Genomic DNA, 20,427 nt, shown 5'->3' with positions numbered 1-20,427 from the left:
CCAAATGGATAAATCGTTCTGAGCTCAGGAAGGCATGAACGGCTTTGAGCCCAACAAGGTAAGATCTTTCATGAGAGGAATGTGGTAAACATACGCTAGCTAGGCATTAGATGAGCATTTAATGGAGTGATACAGGAGAAACTAGTGACTTGTTTAAGAAAAAATTAAAAATGTTTATTATGACTTTAATAAATGTGTTCACTCAAAAGCTTAGATGCTTTAAATTTTTAAGTTCTATTTTCAAAATATTTGTTGTAAAAGCTAGCTTTAAAACCTGATCTCAACTAATTTGCATGCTCATTCAGTGGTAAATATACTTATCAACTAAATATGAAAGTGTTTTGTTTAAATATGCTTTTAATTAGAGCGTTATGTTAATTGGAACTCCTGTAGTAAAAAACTACAGGAACAAGCTTTGTACTGGGCCTCACGTTTCACAGTTGATTAATGTTAATAGCTGTGTATAGGGAGGTGAATTTTGAAAGCGAGCAGCATCACATTTTTCTTTCAGTATAGATCAGCTATGCAAGCAGCTGGGGGATGATAGTAGTCACGCAGCTCTTCAACTAACTGCAAGTTGGCCTAGCAGGGCAACTCTATGTAGTTAAGTAGGGTTTTAAAAGCAATGTTGTAGTGAACAAAACTCATGAAATACTAGAGTTCTGAATATACTTGCATGGAGAAGTCTGTCTCCTAACACAACTACTCCTTCTACAAGAGAAAATGCTGCACTCATCACAGAACTTGTTTTACCTGTTTGTTCATCACAACAGGCCTGTTTCATAGTGAATGCACTACACAGAATTAGTTTTTATCATCCCATTTATTGGACAGTGCTGAAAAATGACAAAGATAACCGTGGTGATAATTGCTCCCAGATCAATAGCTGGAATGAGATGATGTGTTAAGAAGGCACAATTCATTGTGGAAACTCATTTTACTCATAGATCCAGTCATGCGCGCAGGATTTGAAGTCAACAAGCTCTGCAGGTTTGAACCACAGGTTGATCTCCTTCTGTGCACTTTCTACAGAGTCACTGCCGTGAATGATGTTTCTGAGAAAAAAGACAAACACATCATTTCATATAAAAACATGCCTTTAGAAACCTAGTAGTCTTCCATATGCAAAAATCTAGGTGAAGCACCTACAGCTGCAAGACTACTATTTCAGGTACAGTATTCAAATGCCATCCAATTATAACAAACTAAGGAAGCTTAGCAGGTGTGACTAGGGCTATTTTACTACAACAGCCAATGCCACTGACTGATCTTACATGAAGCTCTGAAGAGTAGCTGTATTTCAAAAAAAGAAAGTGTTTTGGACCAATCCATTTCCTTAAGTAGCAGTTATGGATTGTGACCTGCAAATAAAACATTATCAGACTAGGATTCTTAAATCTATCAACAACTTCAACAGTCTAGAATAAAAGACTACAAACAGTAACTTAAGTTTCTGTTGATAGCACACTAAGCACAAGCCTTACCTTCCTACTTGAATGCAGAAGTCGCCACGGATGGTACCAGGCTTAGAATCTGCGGGGTTGGTTTCCCCTAGCATTACTCTCCCAGTTTTAACCACATTGAGTCCTTCCCATACCTGGGGGGGGAGACAAACCAAACATATTAATGCATGCTTATGCAAAATTAATCTACTTTTAAGCTTGTGGGAAAGTATTCTCTAACATGCCCTGGAGGGTCTCAAAAGTTACCTGATGAGCAAGGCCAACTTCAGAACCTTTCTTCTGTTTTGTTAGGATCAGGTCAGCTTCAAGAGCTGTAGGAACTCATAATTAAGTGAATATATTCTAATCACAACAGAAGGTGATGTTACTAAGGCTTTTCGTTGTTGTTTTTTTTCAGGAGGCATATAAAGAACAGTGAAACAGGAGATAGGTTTCTGTGGGAGACAGTGCCCCTAAACCCTCTCCCTTTCCCCCCAAAAGATTCTTTGATGAAGAAGACTGGCTTTCAGGAATTCACTTAATAAAAGCTAAGAATTCTTTAATACGTATTTCTTACGCACACAGCATTTCCTTGCTGATAAATAGTAACTTCTTAAATTAGGCTATCTTCATTTTAATTTTGTTTTCTTCTGCCAGTATATCAAGAGGGTCATGGGGGGGGGAAGTGTTTTTAAAACTAACTGAATATCTGAATATTTTAAAATAATTTACAGATCAAGGCAAATATATTCAAGAAAGTAATCTTTAAGTAAACACCAAGCAAGCTACTTACCATGGCTACAATAGGTCCAGAGTTCATGTATTTAACCAAACCAGGGTAGAATGGTCGGTCTTTCAGGTCAATGTAATGTTGTTTTAGCAGATCTTCAGAGGCCTTTAAAAGAACAGATGTAATGTTAAATACCATTTCAAAATTGCATAATATAAAAGCTGTTACTACTGCAAGACTACAGAATTAGCGATTGGATTTGCTATCCATTTACATTATGAGCAGTTGCTGCAATGCTATTAGATGAGTTTAAAATCAGAATTCCTCCTGCAGAATTAACGCACTACACTAGCACCCTTCCTGTTGTGGCTGCAGTGCTGAGAGCTGTCAAACTTATTTCTTTGCATTACAGCAATTCTCAGCAATCAGCTGAGTCCGGGTGCCTGGAAGGTCACGTCGGCTGATGTAACCTTTTAGTCAAGGTCATTTCAGCTCCCTCACAATTAGGATGCATTAAGCCATCAGAGCAACTTTTTGTTTCCTTGGGGGAAGAAAAGGAGGGATGAAACGCCTGCGGTTTGGCAAGACAGGAGAAAACGCGCAGGCTGTACGTGCTAAGGCCAGCGAGATGCGCAGAGTTTCATCTCCCACGCGCGATTCCAAGGGGTTTATCCATGGCGGACAAAATTTGCCTCACGTTTTTCACTCAGCATTTCGAGCTGCTGCATCAACCCAGCAGCAGGTTCTCATTTCGATGGGGGAAGGATGCGGGCGCTGGCGGCTGGGGGGGAGCTCTGAGAGCCGGCCGGCCCACGGCAGCCCGCGGCTCCCGTCAGGGCTGCGCCGCGGCGGAGGCACTTACGTGCACGAACTTCATGGCCGCCAGCCGGAACCCCTTCTGCTCGAACCGCTTGATGATCTCTCCCACCAGCCCCCGCTGGACGCCGTCGGGCTTGATGGCGATGAAGGTGCGCTCGCAGTTGGCCGCCATCGCGCTGCGGGGCACCGCGCCACACCGTGAGGCTCCCGCCGCCGCCGCCGCCGCCATGGCGGCCCCGCTCCACGCGGCACCTCCCGCCTCCCCCCGGCCGGCTGCGCCCCGCTCCCGGCCTCCCCCTCACGCCGGCCCCGCGCTCCCCGCCCGCGGCCCCCTCGCGGAGCGGGCCCGGCGCCGCCCTCGCCTACCCGGTAGAGCTCCCGATGCCGCTGCCCGGCAGCCACGGGAGCGAGGGAGAAAGAAGAGGAGGAAAAGGAGGAGGAAGAGGAGGTGGCGGCGGGCGGGCGCCGGAACCCCGCCCGGCGCAGAGGAGGAGCGGCGCTGGGAGCCGCCCCGCCGGGGCCCCTCCGCCCGCCCCCAGCCCTCCCGCCCCGGCGGAGGTGCGCGGCCGGGCCCGGGGCCCCTTGCTCGGGGGCAGCGCTGCGCGAAACGGCAGCTCTGGCCACGCGTCAACCCCCCCTTCTCGTTTCACGGCGAAAAGTCAAGCGCTGCAGGGCGTTCTGCCACCCCCATTCAGTTTTTACTAAGAGAGATTTGCTTTGTTATTCCAGGAAACATCCCTGCGCTCGCTGCCAGCAGACTCGCTCCTCAGAAGCGGCGCACCTTGCGGCTCCCGGGAACGACGCGTCCCCCAGAGAAGCGGCGTAGCGATCTGTAACCCACCCCCTTTAACAGTACTCCCTTTGTTGGGATGTAGGATGAGGCTGAAAAGGGTCAAAATGCAGGAGTAAAACCTCACAGTTCCTGGTCCCGCGGCAGAACTATAGTTAGGAAGAGTCTGGTAAAGTACCAAGTAATAAATCTTACAAAATTAATCACAATTTAGAGAACATTGTGTCATCTTAGGTTGATTATAACCATATACTATCACTGCAGCTCAAATATTTAAGAAAAATACCTTGCAGTTGTTACACAGTCTCTTATCGACCAGGACAGTTAGGAATTAGTGAAACGGGAAAGGCCGAGTTGGGTCTCGGATGCGCGCTCGGAGGTTTGCATTTCTTCTGAGAATGGCAGATTTCCATCTCTCCTTTCTGTCTGAAGGCATGGGGAGGACTAATCTGTAGCTTTTTGACAATCCCCTCTATCTCCAGATTAACCAGACTTCTTGCCAAAATCCTGTATTTCGTAGTAAGCACTCATGAGAAAGAAACCTCAAGTAATCCCTCTAGCAAAAACAGAACTCTAGACTACTCATCCACTACACTAATTTGTCATATGGTCCCTTTGCTCTAACAACCTTCTAACTTAATTACCTATAGTCCTGAGTATTTTCAGCAGAAAGCCTCAAAAAAAACCTCACCTACAGTTTGGTAATTGGAGAAGCTGTTCCCTCTCCTTAGAGCTAATTAACTAATGTAAGACTATATAACAAGCAGAACTTTTCATTTCACTTAAGAAATAGCAGATGTTGTTTTATTTGATACACTTTCTTTGTAGGGCTTAGGTATCTTATTATAGTATCATAAGCATTGAATTCAACTTGCATTACACAGTTGACCATTAGAAACAAGAATTTTCCGCAGGCAAATTTTCATGAGGCGTTTGAACAGCAAATTTATGAAACTTTGTTGCAAGTGAATATATAATATTAAACCTAATTCATCTCTTGTTCCTTGGTGGTCCAGTACAGCTAGTGAATGGTTGTTGTAGAACATTTCTGCAAGAGGTTAATAGTTTTTCTGATAGAATCAGAAACCTCTGCTGAAGTATGTTTATTATGAATGTACTTCTTTACAATTAAAAACAATTACAAAAACTGCTAGGTTCACTTCTTAAAAAAGAAAACAAAACAAAACTTATCCAAGAACAGCTTGCTTTTGGAGTTCCATCTATTAAGGAAAGGAGAGCCCAAGTGAGAACATAGCTAAATTATCTTCTTCATGGCTGTTCTCAACTGTTCAGTCAGAAAAGCAAACATCACTCTATTGTTCCCCTATGCAGTGTCAAACAAGTGCTACTGTAAAGTGGCTGAACATGGATCTCCCTCAGCCATTCTTGCACATTAATCTTCTTTTCTCATAAATGGGCATTTCAAAAGCCTGGCCTATTAATCCTTCCTTAAAACGCTAAATAAATCCCGGGGGGGGGGGGGGGAAGAGTTTAAACTGTGTCAATCTAGAGAAAAGTTCTTGCTTTAAGCAATGATGTGCTCTGTATACAGCTACAGCATATTTTAGAGAGAGAAATAGAGAAGCTTTTTTCCTATAGTTACTTTGGTATGGGGGGGTTGGCTTAACTTCTTAACATTTAAAATCCTCAATATTTGAGAATGCTATCAATATATTTACATACCACCAGCTGTCCCTTAGCACTTTAACAAACTGATGCAACTTTAACATAGTCATTTGCATATGTTCCTGTTTTCCAAAATATTTTCTTTGGCTACAGAGTATTTCAGGAAAATATATGCCATTTACTTTATTAACAATGAATGCTCTCTGTGTTTTAATCTTCTTTCATCCTCATACGCAGCTGCAAAGGTTTATAATACAATTCCATCTGTAAGTTGATAGCTTTTTAATCAAAGCAGCAGCGAACTGTTTATATTTAATATTCACAACAGAGGAATAGCACTAATTTTTGAGACAGGTTTCTACCAGTTTATATGAAGGACTCTGAAATAACTACAGGATAATAGCTGTATAGTTAGTAAGGATATCAAAAGATGTAGGCTCAGTTTTACTCATAAATCCATTCATGAGCACAGCTTCTGTAATCAACTAGTTCCTCAGGAGCAAACCATAGATTGATTTCTGTCTCAGCACTTTCTACAGAATCACTTCCATGAATGATGTTTCTAAAAGAAAGAGAAAGTAGCAGTAAAAGCAATAATCCCTATGAAACTCAAAGCAAAGAAAACATCCTTTTTTAAGTAGTCACTATTACGGAGAAAAGTCATAAGCAATTATAAAGTAGTAATAGACACCAAGTATATAGTCCAAGCTTTGCTTATTTTTTTCAACAGGGAGGAAAGTCTACATCTCTGTTTGCATCTTTAGATACTAACGTTTTACACTGCCCTGGAGAAGTGCAGCTCTGTGCACATGATGAAGAAGGATGGAGCAGGGTTCTTACATATGTCATGACATACCACTGGACTTTTAACATCTTTAAATGGTTTCTATAATTTCAAAATATACCTGCCAACTTGAACGCAGAGGTCACCACGAATAGTGCCAGGCTTTGAATCCATTGGATTAGTTTCCCCCAGCATCACTCTTCCTGTCTTAACAACATTAAGACCTTCCCACACCTTAAAAAAAAAAAAAAATCGAGACTATAAAAATCTTTGCAGTAACTGAAGTAGCAAGAGTTAATACCATTCAGAACCACGCAATGCTGTTCATCCTGGTATTGCATAAATCACCATTCGAATGTTCCCAGTAGCACGACATAGTTTATCTTCCATTTTTCTGTCAGATACTTCAAGCTGCTGGTGCAGTTCTCCCCTTTCCCCACTCCCTCTCTGCACAATGCCCCTCCCCATCAAGGATGCAAAGGTAACAACTTTAAATCTCAATATGGTAAACAGCCTTCCCAAACTTTCTAATTACTGGAGATTGAGACCTCCAGCTCAGCTACTGCACAAATATACTGCAAAGAAAAAAGGCCTTCTAATGATATTAGACTGAAAAAGATTTTCCAAAATGACTATAAGAATAGAGTAAAAATATTCCACCATCATTTTTTTAGCTTGCTTAATACATGGCATTTATTTGTTGCACGGTTGGGGGGGGATTGTGTGCACATTAAATGTTTTGCAAGGTCTCAGGTTTGGTTACCCCTTTTCCCCTGCTTTCTTCCTCAATATACTAAGCCAAAGGAGAAAGCTTACAGGGGAAAAAAAATTGGAGTTAGAAGTACCCCTTGCTAGTTACAGTATTTCAATCTATAGTTAAAATCCTTTTAAACTTAAACCTGTATTCAATATGTAACACAAGCTTATTTGGAAGGCAAGACATTTTTTTTTTAGCCACACCTCATTCCTAAAAACTCACCATAGCAACAATAGGTCCAGAGTGCATATACTGCACCAGACCATCATAGAATGGCCGGTCTTTCAGGTCAATGTAGTGTTCTTTTAGAAGGTCTTCAGAGGCCTGCATGAAAGAGGAAGAAAAAAGAAAAAAAGCTTACTGTAAAAACTTAAGAGCATATTGAAACCATGTAGATTAACAGAGCAGTATCAATCTTAAAAGATGCAGGCACTTTAGAATTCAGCATCTCGAGCAACTTCTTAGAAACACATCTGGTATTTGGAATTTGAACAGTTCATTTTACCACAACTGAACTCAGAAATAACTTTTACCAATATAGGTAGGTATGTGAACTGGTACCTGTTGTAGATTTTCAAAGCTATTTCTTAGGCATGAGTCACTGAAAAGAATATTCTCTTCAGACTAAAGACATAAGTTACTAAAAATAGCATGCTTAGGATGTCTAAAGCATTTAGCCAGAGCTAGGAACTGGAACTTCTCCAAAACATCCCAAGCCTTTATCAAAATATTTTTACTTATTCTAAAGACTGCATTTACCATTATAGCATGCTCCTCTATTTTAAGATTGCAGTTTCTATGAAAAGGAGACATAGAAACTACAGAAGACTTACATGTATTAATTTCATAGCCACTAGTTTGAATCCTTTCTGTTCAAACCGCTTGATGATTTCTCCCACCAGCCCCCGCTGGACTCCATCAGGCTTGATAGCAATAAAAGTGCGCTCCGAAATGCCAGCCATCGTCCTGATGGAGAAGAGAAGGAGATCCGTTATTCAGGGACCAGCAGGCAAGGGCAATCCCAGCCCAGCATCATGTGCAACTGCAGCTATTACAATAATTAAATCGGCCCCATCTGAGAGTCATTAACCCATGATCTGCACTGATCTGATAAATCAGTCACAGTACCCAGAAGCACTATGCAAGGGAGTTTAAAGCAATAACAATTTGCTAAGTACAAACACAAGCAATTACCAGATATTGGACCAGAACAGCTCTAAATGGAAAGAAAAAGAGGCTACTGCAGGCCTGGGTCAAGCACAGCTCAATGGGCAACTGCCCTCAGCCTGTGGGAAAGGAGATGGAGTAGCTCTGTGTGCCTCAGCTTCACCTGTGAGGGACCAGTACCTTCGGAGTAGGTTTTTCTTCTTTTTTGGAACACTGGTTTGCTGTAAGTACGGTGCATAGGTATATATGTGTGTACATATATATATATATATATATATATATATATATATATATATACGCACACTCACACACATAAATACACATCTACACACACTCACACGGGAAGGCAAGAGGGAGCCAAGGAGGGCGCAGGAGGTGCCGCCCGCGCAGCGGACACAACTATTCCATTATTTTAGAAAAACTCCGAAGCCGCGGTGAGGGCCGGGGGACCCTTCCCGCCGCCGCTCCCGACCCCCTGCCCGCCTCAGCACCGCCCCGCGCTCCCGCCTCACCTGCTGGCGGCCGCGGCCGGCTCTGGCGGACCCCTGGCTGCGACCGTTCCCGGCCCGGCCGCGGCTTAACCGCCCTAAGCCGCCCCCGCGGGGCCGCGCTCCCCGCCGCGCCGCCATCTTGGCGCGCCGCCAGCCGCCCGGCGTCCCGTTCCTCCCGTCGCCATGGCGACGGCGCGGCCTCCCGGCCTCCGGGGAGCGCTCGGCCCCGGCGGGAGGGCAACAGCGGGGCCGCTGGGCCGCCGCCGCCCAACCGCCTCTCCGCGCGGGGCTGCCGCCGCCGCAGCCGGTGGTGAGGAGCCGCCCTGAGGGCCAGCCCCGCTGGAGCTGAACGCCGCGGGTTCAGTCGCAGTGTAGTTAGATGTCAATGTAACGCGGTTTTACCGCGTACTGCCGCTCCGTCCCGCTCCTCCGTGCGTGGCCGCAGCACCCTGCCCCGCCTCCCGCCATTTCCCTGCTCCCCGGCCCCTGCCCGGACCTTTTCCTTCATGTCAGTCGTGCACCTTTACCTCGTAATCCCCTAATGGGATTTGAGTTCGTGCTTCCTTTTTATTTCTCGTTGATGGCCTGGACCTTTTTTTCCTCTGCGCTTTCGCTGTATTTTATATCCTGAAATGTTTCATCCTCTTTTGTAAGTTTTAAGATCAAAATATTTTTGTTGTTTTATACTATCGTGCACTGATTCTCTGTTTTCTGAGTTATCCGAGGCCAGGATGCCAGGGAAATGCCTTTTAAAGCATTTCATTCCTTATCTGAAAATCTCGATAACTCCATTATTAGAAGATTTTTCTTTATCCAGTAAATTGAATTTAACCACCTGTTTTCTTATTTGGGATTTCTTCTTTTCTCCGCTACAATCTGTTACAAATCCATTTTTTTCCTTTTAGTTCTTGTGGGAGAACCCAGATCTGACTCAAGCATCTATTCATACAACCTGGTTACTGGTATTCAGATGTCTTTTTTTCCAGGTACCATCATACGATGATGTGCTGGATTTTCCTAGCTTCCTGATTTATTGAAAGATTTTTTTTTAATCCGAGAAAGCTAGGAAAATCCAGCACATCATCGTATGATGGTACCTGGAAAATAATGTATTTTTATAGATACATATGTTGACATAAGCATCAATTATATATATAATATACAATATATCCTACATCATATACATATATTCTGGCAGGTCCCCCATAAAGTTAATTTAGACTTAGAATTCTGAGTATTTTCCTGATATCTGTCTGCAATACTCTGTTATTTCAATACCTCTTTATTTAAGCTATTTCAGAATTCTAATACAAAGCCTAGTCCTGTAATCCTTACTAAGGTAAAATGATACTTAAAAATAGAAAAAAATCCAGAAACAGGATTTTTAGAAAAAATACACAGTTAAGAGCAACAATAGGATGTGTATTTATAGTCTCGCTAAAACTATGTCATTCGGTGATTAAAGCTTAGGACTTGCCATAAGGTGGGCTAGCACTATTTGTGGCTTTACCATAGGTTTGCCACGTGATCTTTGCCAAGCCTTTTAACCTCATTAAATAAGGGTCATCTTTGTCACTTCTGAGATTAATCCATGACTAGCACGGCATTTTGTGCATTATACAGTACATAAAACACCACAGAAGCATGCTTACTTACTCTTTTAATGTATAAATGAGCATTTTTTTCCTAGTTGAAAATTTACCGAAATTACAAAATTGCATCGAAAATAACATATTTAGCTAAAATACAAAGTTCTAGACACTCTAGATGTAATTTCCTAAAAAGATTCTGATTGTGGGAAGAGAAAGGATAGATCTTCAAAATCTTCGGTGAATGAACCAAGTGTAATTATTGAGTTTAGGCCATCTATACATTACCTAACACTGGCAGAGATTTTTAAGACAGGCCTGAGGCCTGACTGACTATGAATGTCTCTAAATTTCAGGAGAATGTAAATATCACTCCTAGCTTTATAGTTTTGGCCCCAACTTTATAAAGATCTCAGCTAAAAACCTACATCTGTAGCGCACAGAACATTTGGGGAGTTCTCATCCGGACTCCCACTTTTTGCTGTGCATCTCTTGCTCCTCATAGCCAGACAGGGCGGGCTGCCATGTTTTGTTGTTTATAGCTATACTAGTCTTCATTTAGCTAAGTATTGCTATGATCATTTGATTATTTTAACCATGATCCTTCATCTGGTTTTGGTTTGATTTCTGTTGCGCTTTAAGAAATAAAGCACTATAGAACTGCTAAGCTTTACAAAATTTCTTCCTCTGGATAAAGTTGCAGCTGAGCTCCTCTCATCCCAAACTGATTCAAGGCCTTATTTCCTTCCTTGGTATATTGCGAATAAGTTTACTTTCAAATAAACTGTTATTTCTAGGGATGGGGAATATAACTTGCCTTATTATCTAGAAAACTAATTTCTTTTTCAGGCAGTTCTCTCCCCAAGAGTATGAATGGCATTTTACTCTAGAAGACACCACAGACAGCCGCTACTTTCAAGCAACAGAGACAATACTATCAGATTTATTTTGTGGAGTTTCATATCCTTGATTAGTTCACTAAAGTGGCAGGCCATTGTGGTTCCTTAATCTCCTGGTAAGTAATGAGGACATACTTCCCAAACTTGTGCTATTTTTAATCCATCCCTGAATTTCTGATCTCACACTGACTGCAGTGTGTACATTATAAAGCATGATCTGAATGGTAAGACTGTTAAAAAAAAGAATACATCTTTATTATAATACCACTTGAAACTTGCTCCCCAGGTAATTCTTCTGTTTGTGTTTGTTAAATATTTCATTCATCCAGGTTAGAAGACTTTCAGGTGACTTAAGAACACAAGCACAAAAAGCTCTCTTGTACTCGTCCGTCTGACTGCAATCTTAGTGGCAGCAGCTTGCCCATTTAATGATGGACTGGATCCAGCTGTGTGAAAGAAAACCACATCTATCAATTTTGCTAATAGAAACAGGATAAAAATAGAATATCCTCAGAGACCCCTTCCCTGAAAGGCTGTCAGCAGACACCTTGACCCATTTTTGCTGTCTGTCAGAATGTATGACTTCTGAGCTAATGTATTAGTGCAATTTGCCCAGTATGATGGCAATAACTATAAAACTTTATGTAGAGGAAAGAATCTTTGCTACAATTCAAGATGATTGGTATTTTTTATCCTCATTATCTTCTGAAGTTGTTTGGAGCTGTCATGTTACGCAGTAAATATTGCTCATGAATAACGTGGTGAGGTCTGGGTTAAAAGTCCACTGCAATGAGATACGGCCTACCAACTTTGCCCTGAGATCGGAATAGAGTTACCTCACGACTTTGACTATTTGCAGTCTTCCTACAAGATTTATTCAGGTTCGGTAAAAAAACACAAGCCAGTAACTCCCCCCAAAAGGCTCTCAGTGTCATCTGCAATGCAAACAACTGAGGCAAGTGCTGACCTAGAACACGAAGGGAGGGAGAAATACTGAAAGACAGGTTCCTACAACACTCCTGCACCAAGCAACAACCGTAAACCATGGCAGACAGCAGGCAAACATACAGAAGTTGCAGCTTTTCTCTCTGTGGACAATCACTAAAGAAAAAGATGAAGCAATGATCTTTTTATAGGGATGATTTCCATTAATTTAAATGAAAATTTCACCTGGGGACATGTGAGGAAGAAAGCACACATCATGCCATAAAACAGGATTTTAGCTAAAAAGATACATTTTGGGGGGTCATAATTAACAGCAAACAGTTTTTCTTTCCTTTTATCGTGTTTATAATAAATTTTGTACTTTAACAGCCTATGTTTTGGCCTCTTTATGTTAAATATTAGCTTAGGAGGGTGATGGCTAAACAAAACTCAAGTGTAACTCCATTATATAGGACTAAACTCTTTTTCTTTGTCGTTTCTGTGCAGACCCACTAGCCTGGTATGTAAAAACAATACATCATTTGCGTTTAAAGCACAGTTACTGTCTTAGAGTCAGTCTAAATGAGAGAAAACACTGTGCAAACCTCTACTGCTCTCCAGTGGAAATTAATGCAATCAGCACAGCTGAAGTTCCACCACTTCTCAAGCTTTTGCATTTTTTATAATATTCATTTCCTTGTTACTGCACTGCTGCTAGGCCACCTGGTTCCTTAGCTCAATTGCATTAGAAAGACATACACTTAATGAAAAATAGTGATTTCCCTAAAGAAATATGAATTATATGATGAACATGAGGAACATGAAACATCTATAGAAACGTTCAAATCTCTTAAGTAGATGTTTTCAAATTTACAATAGATGTGTAATAGCCCACATTATTCCTATGACAAAATAAATGATCCAGAATGGAGTTTACTGTTCCAAATCCTAGGAAAACCAGTGTTTCTTAGCAAGCGCAACATACTTCCAGAATTGTTATTGCTAATGAAAACAGCATCTCTGATACTAGTTTATCTAGAGACCTCATGAAACATAAAAGGTCTTTTTTGCAGTTAGAGATTAGCAAATACAGCAAACTAAGCATCGCTTAGGAGCTGTGAAGTCCCGCAGTCTAGTTTTAGCTGTCAGTCATCCCTAAATAAATCACTTGATCTATTTATGCCTCAATTTCTGTGTATGCAATAAATAAGTAACAGCGCTTTCATGTGAACTGGGGTACTGTTTTTCAAAGCGCCTGTTACAGTTCTGAGGTGAAGGCGCCTCGTGCAGCCCCTCAGCAGCTGGCCGCCCTGCGGCTGCCGCCGTCCCAAGGGGCCCCTCGGCGGGAGCCTCTTTGGGCCCCTGCCCCGCTCGCCACCTCGGGCCGCAGCGCTGCCGCCTGGTCGCCTCACGGCGCTCTGGCCCCATAAGGCAGCCAGCCTCCCCTCTCTACCGCGACCCAGGGAGGGCCCTGCGGCACAAAGCGAGCCGCAGCGGGCCCCACCACCGCGGGCGCCCCCCGCTTTGGCCCGGTGCTCCCCCAGGACGGGGCGCGGGATGGCGGCTCGGCCGCGGCCACAGCTGCCACATCGGCGAGCGGCCCCGCCCGGGTGACGCAGCGCCGCTGCCCTCAGCGCCGCCCTCCCGCCTTCCCGCCGCGCCCCAGGCCACGCCCCCCGGCCTCGTTCCCGCCGCGCCGGCCGTGTCCGGCGGCCCCGCCCCGCCCGCGTGACGCCGCGCCCCGCCCCGGCGCCGCGGGTGAGGTCAGTGCCGTGCGCCCGCTTCGCCTCGCCGCCCCCCCAACTCGCCCGGGCTGCGGGCGAGGCCCCGCCGCAGAGGGAGGAGGCGCCGGCGCCCGCGGAGCCGCCGCCGCCCCGCCGGGCCCTGTCAGCGAAGGCGCTCGCCAGGCGGGCCGGCAGCCATGGAGCTGGCTGACGGCGTGGTGTACCAGGAGGACCCCGGCGGCCCCGGCCCCGCCATGATGTCGGAGCGGGTGTCGGGGCTGGCGGGCTCCATCTACCGCGAGTTCGAGCGGCTCATCGGGCGCTACGACGAGGAGGTGGTGGCCGAGCTGATGCCGCTGGTGGTGGCCGTGCTGGAGAACCTCGACTCGGTGTGCGCCCACAGCCAGGAGACCAGCGTGGAGCTGGAGCTGCTGCGGGACGACAACGAGCAGCTCCTCACGCAGTACGAGCGGGAGAAGGCGCTGCGCAAGCAGGCCGAGGAGGTGAGCGGGGCCGGGCCCGGGGGGCCGCTCCCGGGGGCGGGGGGACGGGGGGGGGGGCCGCTTCGCCGCCTCCCGCGGGGCCGCTTGCGACACCTGGGCCCGGAGCTGCCCCGCGGCCCGGCGGTGCCTCCCGCCCGCTCCCACGCAGGGGAGTCGCCCGCCGGGGCCCCGCTGCCCGACGGGCCCCGGCGACGAGTTTAGCTCGTGAGTGATCGGCGGGGTATTTCTGGGAGGAGGGAGAGCAGGAAACTCTGCTTCCTGCCCGCTGCCTGCGTGCGGCGCTCAGCGCCGGGGAGAGGCGCCCGGGTGCCGCTTGGGTCGGTGTCTCGGGCGGTCACTGAGCGGAGCTGATACCGGAGCTCTGCTTACATGGCCCACCCAGACCTGTCTGTACAGCCCTCCTTGTGGAGTCTCCTGAATAACTGCTCGAGAATGCTCTGAAGGACTGTTCTTCTAATCACAGGGTCCATCAAAGAAAAGCGATACTGCTTGACAATAAACATGGAGTCATATGTTAACTGCCCTGCTATTTCACTTCCCCTCTGACTCTTTTCAGTTGCCAGAGTCTGATAGTGGTGTGTTTTTATTTTATTTCTTTAAGGTCTATTTCATATCTGTTGTACAGGGTATTTATGATGAGTCTTTGCAAAACACATGGAAATAAGTGCTGTCTGTTCAAAGCTGGTAGGTAAAAGCTGCAGTCAGCAACAGGTGGTGCAGATTGTTCAGTGGCATAAACTCTGACTTGGGTTGTTACTACAGGAATTGAAGGTAATGAAGAATTACCTCAGCATACATAAACTTGTGAAGCATCTTTTCTGTGAGACTATAAAGCAGTACAATAGGAATCAGCTGTGTGGGATACCATCTCATTGTCTCCCAGAACTCCAGTAGGAAATTGGATTGACAGCATTATCTGTAGCAGAACAAGCCATCTTATAAGTCTATTTCCAGACTCCATGTCCTGTGCTTATCTCTATGGATGTGCTTGACTTCTAAATTTTCCAAAAACAGGAAAACAACACTGGAAGTGAAAACAATATTAACAAAGAAAACTTAACTTGGAAAGATTGCTTTCCCTGGACACACGTCTGTACGCATGATGGTTATAAGTGAGTGAAAAATATCAGTGTGCAAATTGCTCTAGGGCTGCAGTAGTTTGGTACAGAGTAATGTTGTGTGAAGAGTGTTCCCCAAACTCTTGGACCAACAGACCATTGTCAGTCCTCGGAACATCATTCATCATTCTTGTCAAACATTTAGTAGTTTTGCAGTGCTTTGTGGACTGCAGTCTGGGGACTACTGCCACAAAGATTTAATCACTAGTTCTGACATAAGCAATGTGAAAAAGGCTTTTTTAAAAAAATCCTCTTTTTATTAAGAGGGTAAAATGAAGGGATTGTAAGTATTTTCTGAACTAATTCAGGAAGAAGTCAATTGGGCTTAAAAACACAGGCAACACTTGCCAGACTGAAAAAGCAGGCCTTGGGCAGCAGAACGGTAACCATAATAATATGATGAAATAGAATACAGTATTAACTGTGTTATTGTGGCCCTTCAGAAGCTGAAGATGCATGTGTTGGTATTTGTGCCTCAGTGTAATCACCATTTCATTATATCATGATAAATTAACCAAAGGAATTAAGGGGACAAGCATTATGCAGTATGAAAACTACTACTCGCATGCTGCAAGGCAACTTACTGATACTTTCTAAAGTGCAATTAGATTGAAGACTGTATTTTCACCTGTAAGCACAAAGGTCATCTTTCCAGTGTGCACTGAGGTCAGCTAAACTGCACGTAATATGTGTGGAAAATGTTATAGATAGAGCATTTTGTATTCATGACAGTTGTGTGTTTTATTCAGACTTGGTTGTTGCAGCAATTTTTTTGAATGTTGAGGTAATCGGGTGGGTGCAGTACTGTTGCAAGAAGAGGAGGGAACATGACTATTGTATGGTGTTTTGGAGTGTTTTTTTTTGTTTTGTTTTGTTTTTTTTGAAACAAGTTATTGGCTTAGTGGTTTTCTTCCCTTTTGTCGTGATGATTGCTTGCTTAATCTGGTAGTAGCTCAAAATTTTCCCCTTTGCTAAGTTTAATATTCTGTCTCATCTGTTCTGACTGTCCTGAAGAAATAACTTCCCTTTGTTTACTTTGTTTGCCAATGTAGGAATTGTTTTATTTGGAGTATTACCTTGATCAGTATTGATGGTTTACTATTTAAATAGGAATCTCCTTGCACCGTTGTCCTAAATTGCCTTCTTCGATTCCTATGTTTTAAAGTGTTACCAAAAGAAACAGTTTGAAAGTTATTGACTGTGAACTTCTGATTTGGCAATTTTACAAAGCAAAGATACTTCAGAAATTCTAGGCCTACTTCTCAGGTTGTTAAGTAACAGTCATGATCTTAATTGTTATGAAGTCACTTGCCTAACTTTTGACATTATATATTTTGTGGTATAACTGAAGTAATAGAGGAACTAGCTATTTTGTAGTTGTTCTGCTTACAATTGTGCATAACTTATCTTCCCACTTAGTAAATGTTAGGCAGCACAACCTGCTGCAAAATGGGAGAGCAGGAAGGATTTGGGGTTCTGCTGTCTTGCATGTTAATCACTTCTGCTTCCTGTAGAAGTACATGGATCTGTACTTGAATGTGTGTGGCTAGCAGAAGGAGTCTTGTATGGTCTTCTCCTTTCAACAGCGTCAACATGGTAACCCATCTCTTAGCTTAACCCCACAGCAAAAAAACTATCTTTGAAATTTGGTGTTCAATACATACTTGATACTTTTGCAACCATGAGAAAGGGGTTGCCACTGTGGAAAATTAGTTTAAGTTTGAGCTGCCCGGCTGTCATCTTACATTGTTTCCAAAGGTAACTTTTTTCCTTAGGGTTGTATGTTAAAATAGTAAGCATGCTGTAGTAAGAACATAAATATTTGTAACTTACACGGGAGCAAAACTGAGATCCATTATACTGAAAGCTTGCTAAAATAGTGTGAACTTATAGTTAGTTGTTTTCAAATATGTATATTTTTATCATCCCCAAGGCTGCCGAAGTAGCTTTACAAGTTAATTTCAGGATCCCCGGTTATGTTCACTTAGCCTTAGCTAGGGAATGCCTCTGAGGTTGCTAGTAGGTTCATGTGGGCTCTTGAACGGAGGACGAGCAGATGCAACGCAGTGGAAGCAGAGGATTTAGACCTGCGCTATCTGTACATTTCATGGTCATCTTTAATTATCGTAGCCACCAAACTTGGCAGCCAAGCTGGCTTTGTAGTGAACTTTCTCTAACTGCACGGTACCCAAGGAAGAACGTGTCTCTGGCCGAAACGCTAGCATTGTTGCAGAAAGTTACTGAAGCACATGTTGTAGGGTACTGGAGGACTGACGAGTAGATAGAACCCTCAAATCCGGTATGGCCAGGACTCACCTGGATTGTAGTGACAAAAAGGTTAAAATATAAGGAAATGGAGAAGATGAAGGATAGACATAGGAAGAACCATTTTGTTCGGCAAGGGTGACATCACTGTGTGACTAAAAGGTTGTGTGCGTGTAGGGCGGTTCCAGATGTACGTCTTGTGTTGCTTTATTGTGTGATCTGAGTTCATGTTTTTGCAACTATTATTGCTATAAACTTTAGATTTAAAATTGATTATATAAAGACTACTCAATCTTATTTCATACTTTTTATTGGAGGTCTTTAAGAACAGGTTAGACCAATGTTTGTCTGAAATGACACTGTTGATACTGGCTGGAGAAGAGGGGAAGAATTAAATGGGAGTTACCAAGCATAGCTGAGGAAGGTATCACAGGCTTGGATTTCGATAATAGGCACATGCAGGAGGAGGCATGCCCCACATCTGCTCTTGTTTCATCACACATCAAAATTAGGATCCAGACAGGAATACTGAGTATCATAATTTAAGAGCCTTGAACTGAGATGGCCTTCTGAAGTCTGTTCTAGCTCTGCCTTCTGTAGTCTTTTGGTATTTGGTCTGACTCTTTTATAAGAAAAGTTAGTGTACTTCAGCTGTTCAAAAAAAAAAAAAAAAAAAAAAGGAACCAAACAAACCTCCAAGAAGCCCCCCCCAAATTCACTTCTCCTTTGGGTTGTGAGAGTGTTGCTGCCTAGAGAGCACCTCATTTAAAATGAAGAAAGCTAGTTTTTATGTCTGTTCAGTAGTATTTTGTGTAATTGGTAGCTTAGGCTGAAAGGAGGGAATGTTTTCTGTATCCATGTATTGAGTAGCTAATATGTCTCTATGTATGCTGCATCATTTACTTTAAAATATTCTATATTTTCTAGGTCGTTTAAAGTGTATTGTCAATGTAAATTAGTTTTTTAAAGTGGGTACTCAGCCTATCCTTGGCTGTGCCGATTGCTTATCAGACTAGTCTTTCCATTACAGTCATGTTGTTTAAGCATAGATGATCAGTCTCCTGGGGCTTTGTGTGTGTTAATACTATCAGGGGAAGCAGAAATGAAACAAAATGGAAACAATCTGAAGTCTAAAGATCTAGTCTAAAGTACTCGGTCATTATTTGTTCTGGTATAGTTTTCAGTGGAGGAAAAAAAAACTTTAACAAGAAATTAAGTATGTGTCACACCGATCTGAATCAGTACCCATGTTTGCTATATATTTTGAAAAACATTACCTTAGGGAACTGTTGAATCTAGTTTATGTAATTCTGGCTTTTGAAATGATACTATTGTTCAAAAATGCAAATGTTGCTGAGATGTGATCCAGCTTGTGACTTTAGAATAATTTTATTTTTGTAGAAGTTTAGCACCTATAAAGTTGTGGGGAGGTGAAGGGAAGATTTTTAATAGATAGGTGCAGAGGGGAAGAGGAAACGGGAAAAATCCCTGCAGATTTCTTCATTAAAAAAAATGTAGAAGAGAAAGTCTAACACTTAAATATTCATGCTTGCAAAGCTACAATGAACTTGAGTGTCTCTTTTCAGTTCCATATACTAATGGTTTGCAAGGTCAAGTGACTATTACAGGTTTGATTTAAACAGTTTCTCTCCTGCGTACTAACCTGTTTGTTTGTAGAAACTTTATGCTGTATGGTATGGAACTTCTAAACTGCTAGAATAAGAAAATCAAGTTAAACTAGTTAAAAACAACCATGCCCTAGAACCTTAATACACAGCAACTTTTAATACTCACTGTTGAACTTGAGAGGGAATAAAAGTGGATGAAGAAAGTGATCTATCTTTAGTTTCATGAGTAACAATGACATTGATGGATGTAAATGGCTGTTTATTCAAATGTATAATCGTCACTGGTCTTTTGCAAGTTATGAGGCACATCTGACTTCAGTTGCTTCTCTGATTGCCGAAACAAAGATGTTACAGTTTTATTTTAGAATTCTTCTTTCATGTTTTTTCCATTTTTAATTTACCAAACCATGTTGGTATTTAGCCCTGCTGCCAAATTTCTGTCAAAAACTTTGAAGCCCTTTTTAAAAACAGTCTACTAAGAATGAATAAGCTGGACATGGCTTGAATTTCTAATATAAAAGGGGCAAAACTCTCACATCATGTGCTACAAAACAGAGGGTCTCCAGGGTGAGTTTGAAGTTTTCAGTCTTCCATTCACTAATTAGTATTCCTAAGCTTTGCTTTTGTGTCTGTATGTGGGGAAGTGTGGGCATGTGCATAGAAATAGTTTTCCATATCTGACTTTTTGAAAAGAGGGAAGAACCCTTGTTCTTAAATTGCAGAACCTAAAGCAATTCTACCTGGCTTCATGTCAGCTGCTGCTTGATTATTTCACTCTTTTGCTTCAAGTGCAGTCATATGTACACCATTCATCGTCCTGTGATAGCCATGTAGAGCTTGTTTGAAAGGAACTCTTGTTCCACTTTATAGATAGTGATGTATTTCTCCATTCAAAGTAATTTTTAAGCAAAACTTCTTCTGATGACCCTGCTAAACTGAAGTTCTTTCAGAAGGTTACAAGTTTCTACTCTTTAAAACCTGTCAGTAACTTAAAGGTTGATATGAGCATTTGAACAAAGTACTTTTTTCACCAAATTTCTCTAGAAATACAGAAAAACTTATATGTAGATCACCTGTAACATAATTTGAAAAACTGTTTTGTGAAGGGTTTATATACAGCTAATTACTATATTTTTATGAAGTGTCTGTGCATTATTCACTTGTGTACTGT

At 42.9% G+C, this 20,427-nt stretch overlaps 2 protein-coding genes and 1 long non-coding RNA gene across 5 annotated transcripts in view; 2 read left to right on the top strand and 1 right to left on the bottom strand.

Annotated features, from left to right (window-relative positions):
* Positions 1-804: 804 nt before the first annotated feature.
* LOC112982619 (nucleoside diphosphate kinase) lies at positions 805-7,914 on the bottom strand. The gene is made up of 7 exons (XM_064522669.1): positions 7,782-7,914; positions 7,171-7,272; positions 6,313-6,425; positions 3,035-3,167; positions 2,236-2,337; positions 1,485-1,597; positions 805-1,055 (listed from the first exon to the last, which is right to left on the bottom strand). The coding sequence occupies exons 1-7, from the start codon at positions 7,908-7,910 to the stop codon at positions 938-940; spliced, it is 810 nt and encodes a 269-aa protein (XP_064378739.1). The 5' UTR covers positions 7,911-7,914; the 3' UTR covers positions 805-937.
* Positions 7,915-9,013: 1,099 nt separating this feature from the next.
* Positions 9,014-12,576, top strand: LOC135330259 (uncharacterized). The gene is made up of 3 exons (XR_010392157.1): positions 9,014-9,255; positions 11,045-11,210; positions 11,424-12,576. It is a non-coding gene; the product is annotated as an uncharacterized LOC135330259 (long non-coding RNA).
* Positions 12,577-13,730: 1,154 nt separating this feature from the next.
* The window catches only part of SPAG9 (sperm associated antigen 9), a 72,802-nt gene continuing 66,105 nt past the window's right edge, over positions 13,731-20,427 (top strand). For 2 of the 3 annotated variants that reach the window (XM_026099130.2, XM_026099128.2), the window contains exon 1: positions 13,732-14,245. In XM_026099130.2, coding sequence (XP_025954915.2) covers positions 13,940-14,245 — 306 coding nt within the window. In that variant the 5' untranslated portion in view covers positions 13,732-13,939. Of the gene's footprint in view, positions 14,246-20,427 lie in introns of all 3 variants that reach the window. The other variant, XM_026099129.2, reaches the window with a different exon arrangement.

Source organism: Dromaius novaehollandiae, chromosome 18, assembly GCF_036370855.1.
Source record: "Dromaius novaehollandiae isolate bDroNov1 chromosome 18, bDroNov1.hap1, whole genome shotgun sequence".
In the NCBI taxonomy this organism is placed as follows: Eukaryota; Metazoa; Chordata; class Aves; order Casuariiformes; family Dromaiidae; genus Dromaius; species Dromaius novaehollandiae.
Note: the sequence above shows the minus strand (reverse complement) of the source record. Positions and strands in the feature narration are given on the sequence as shown.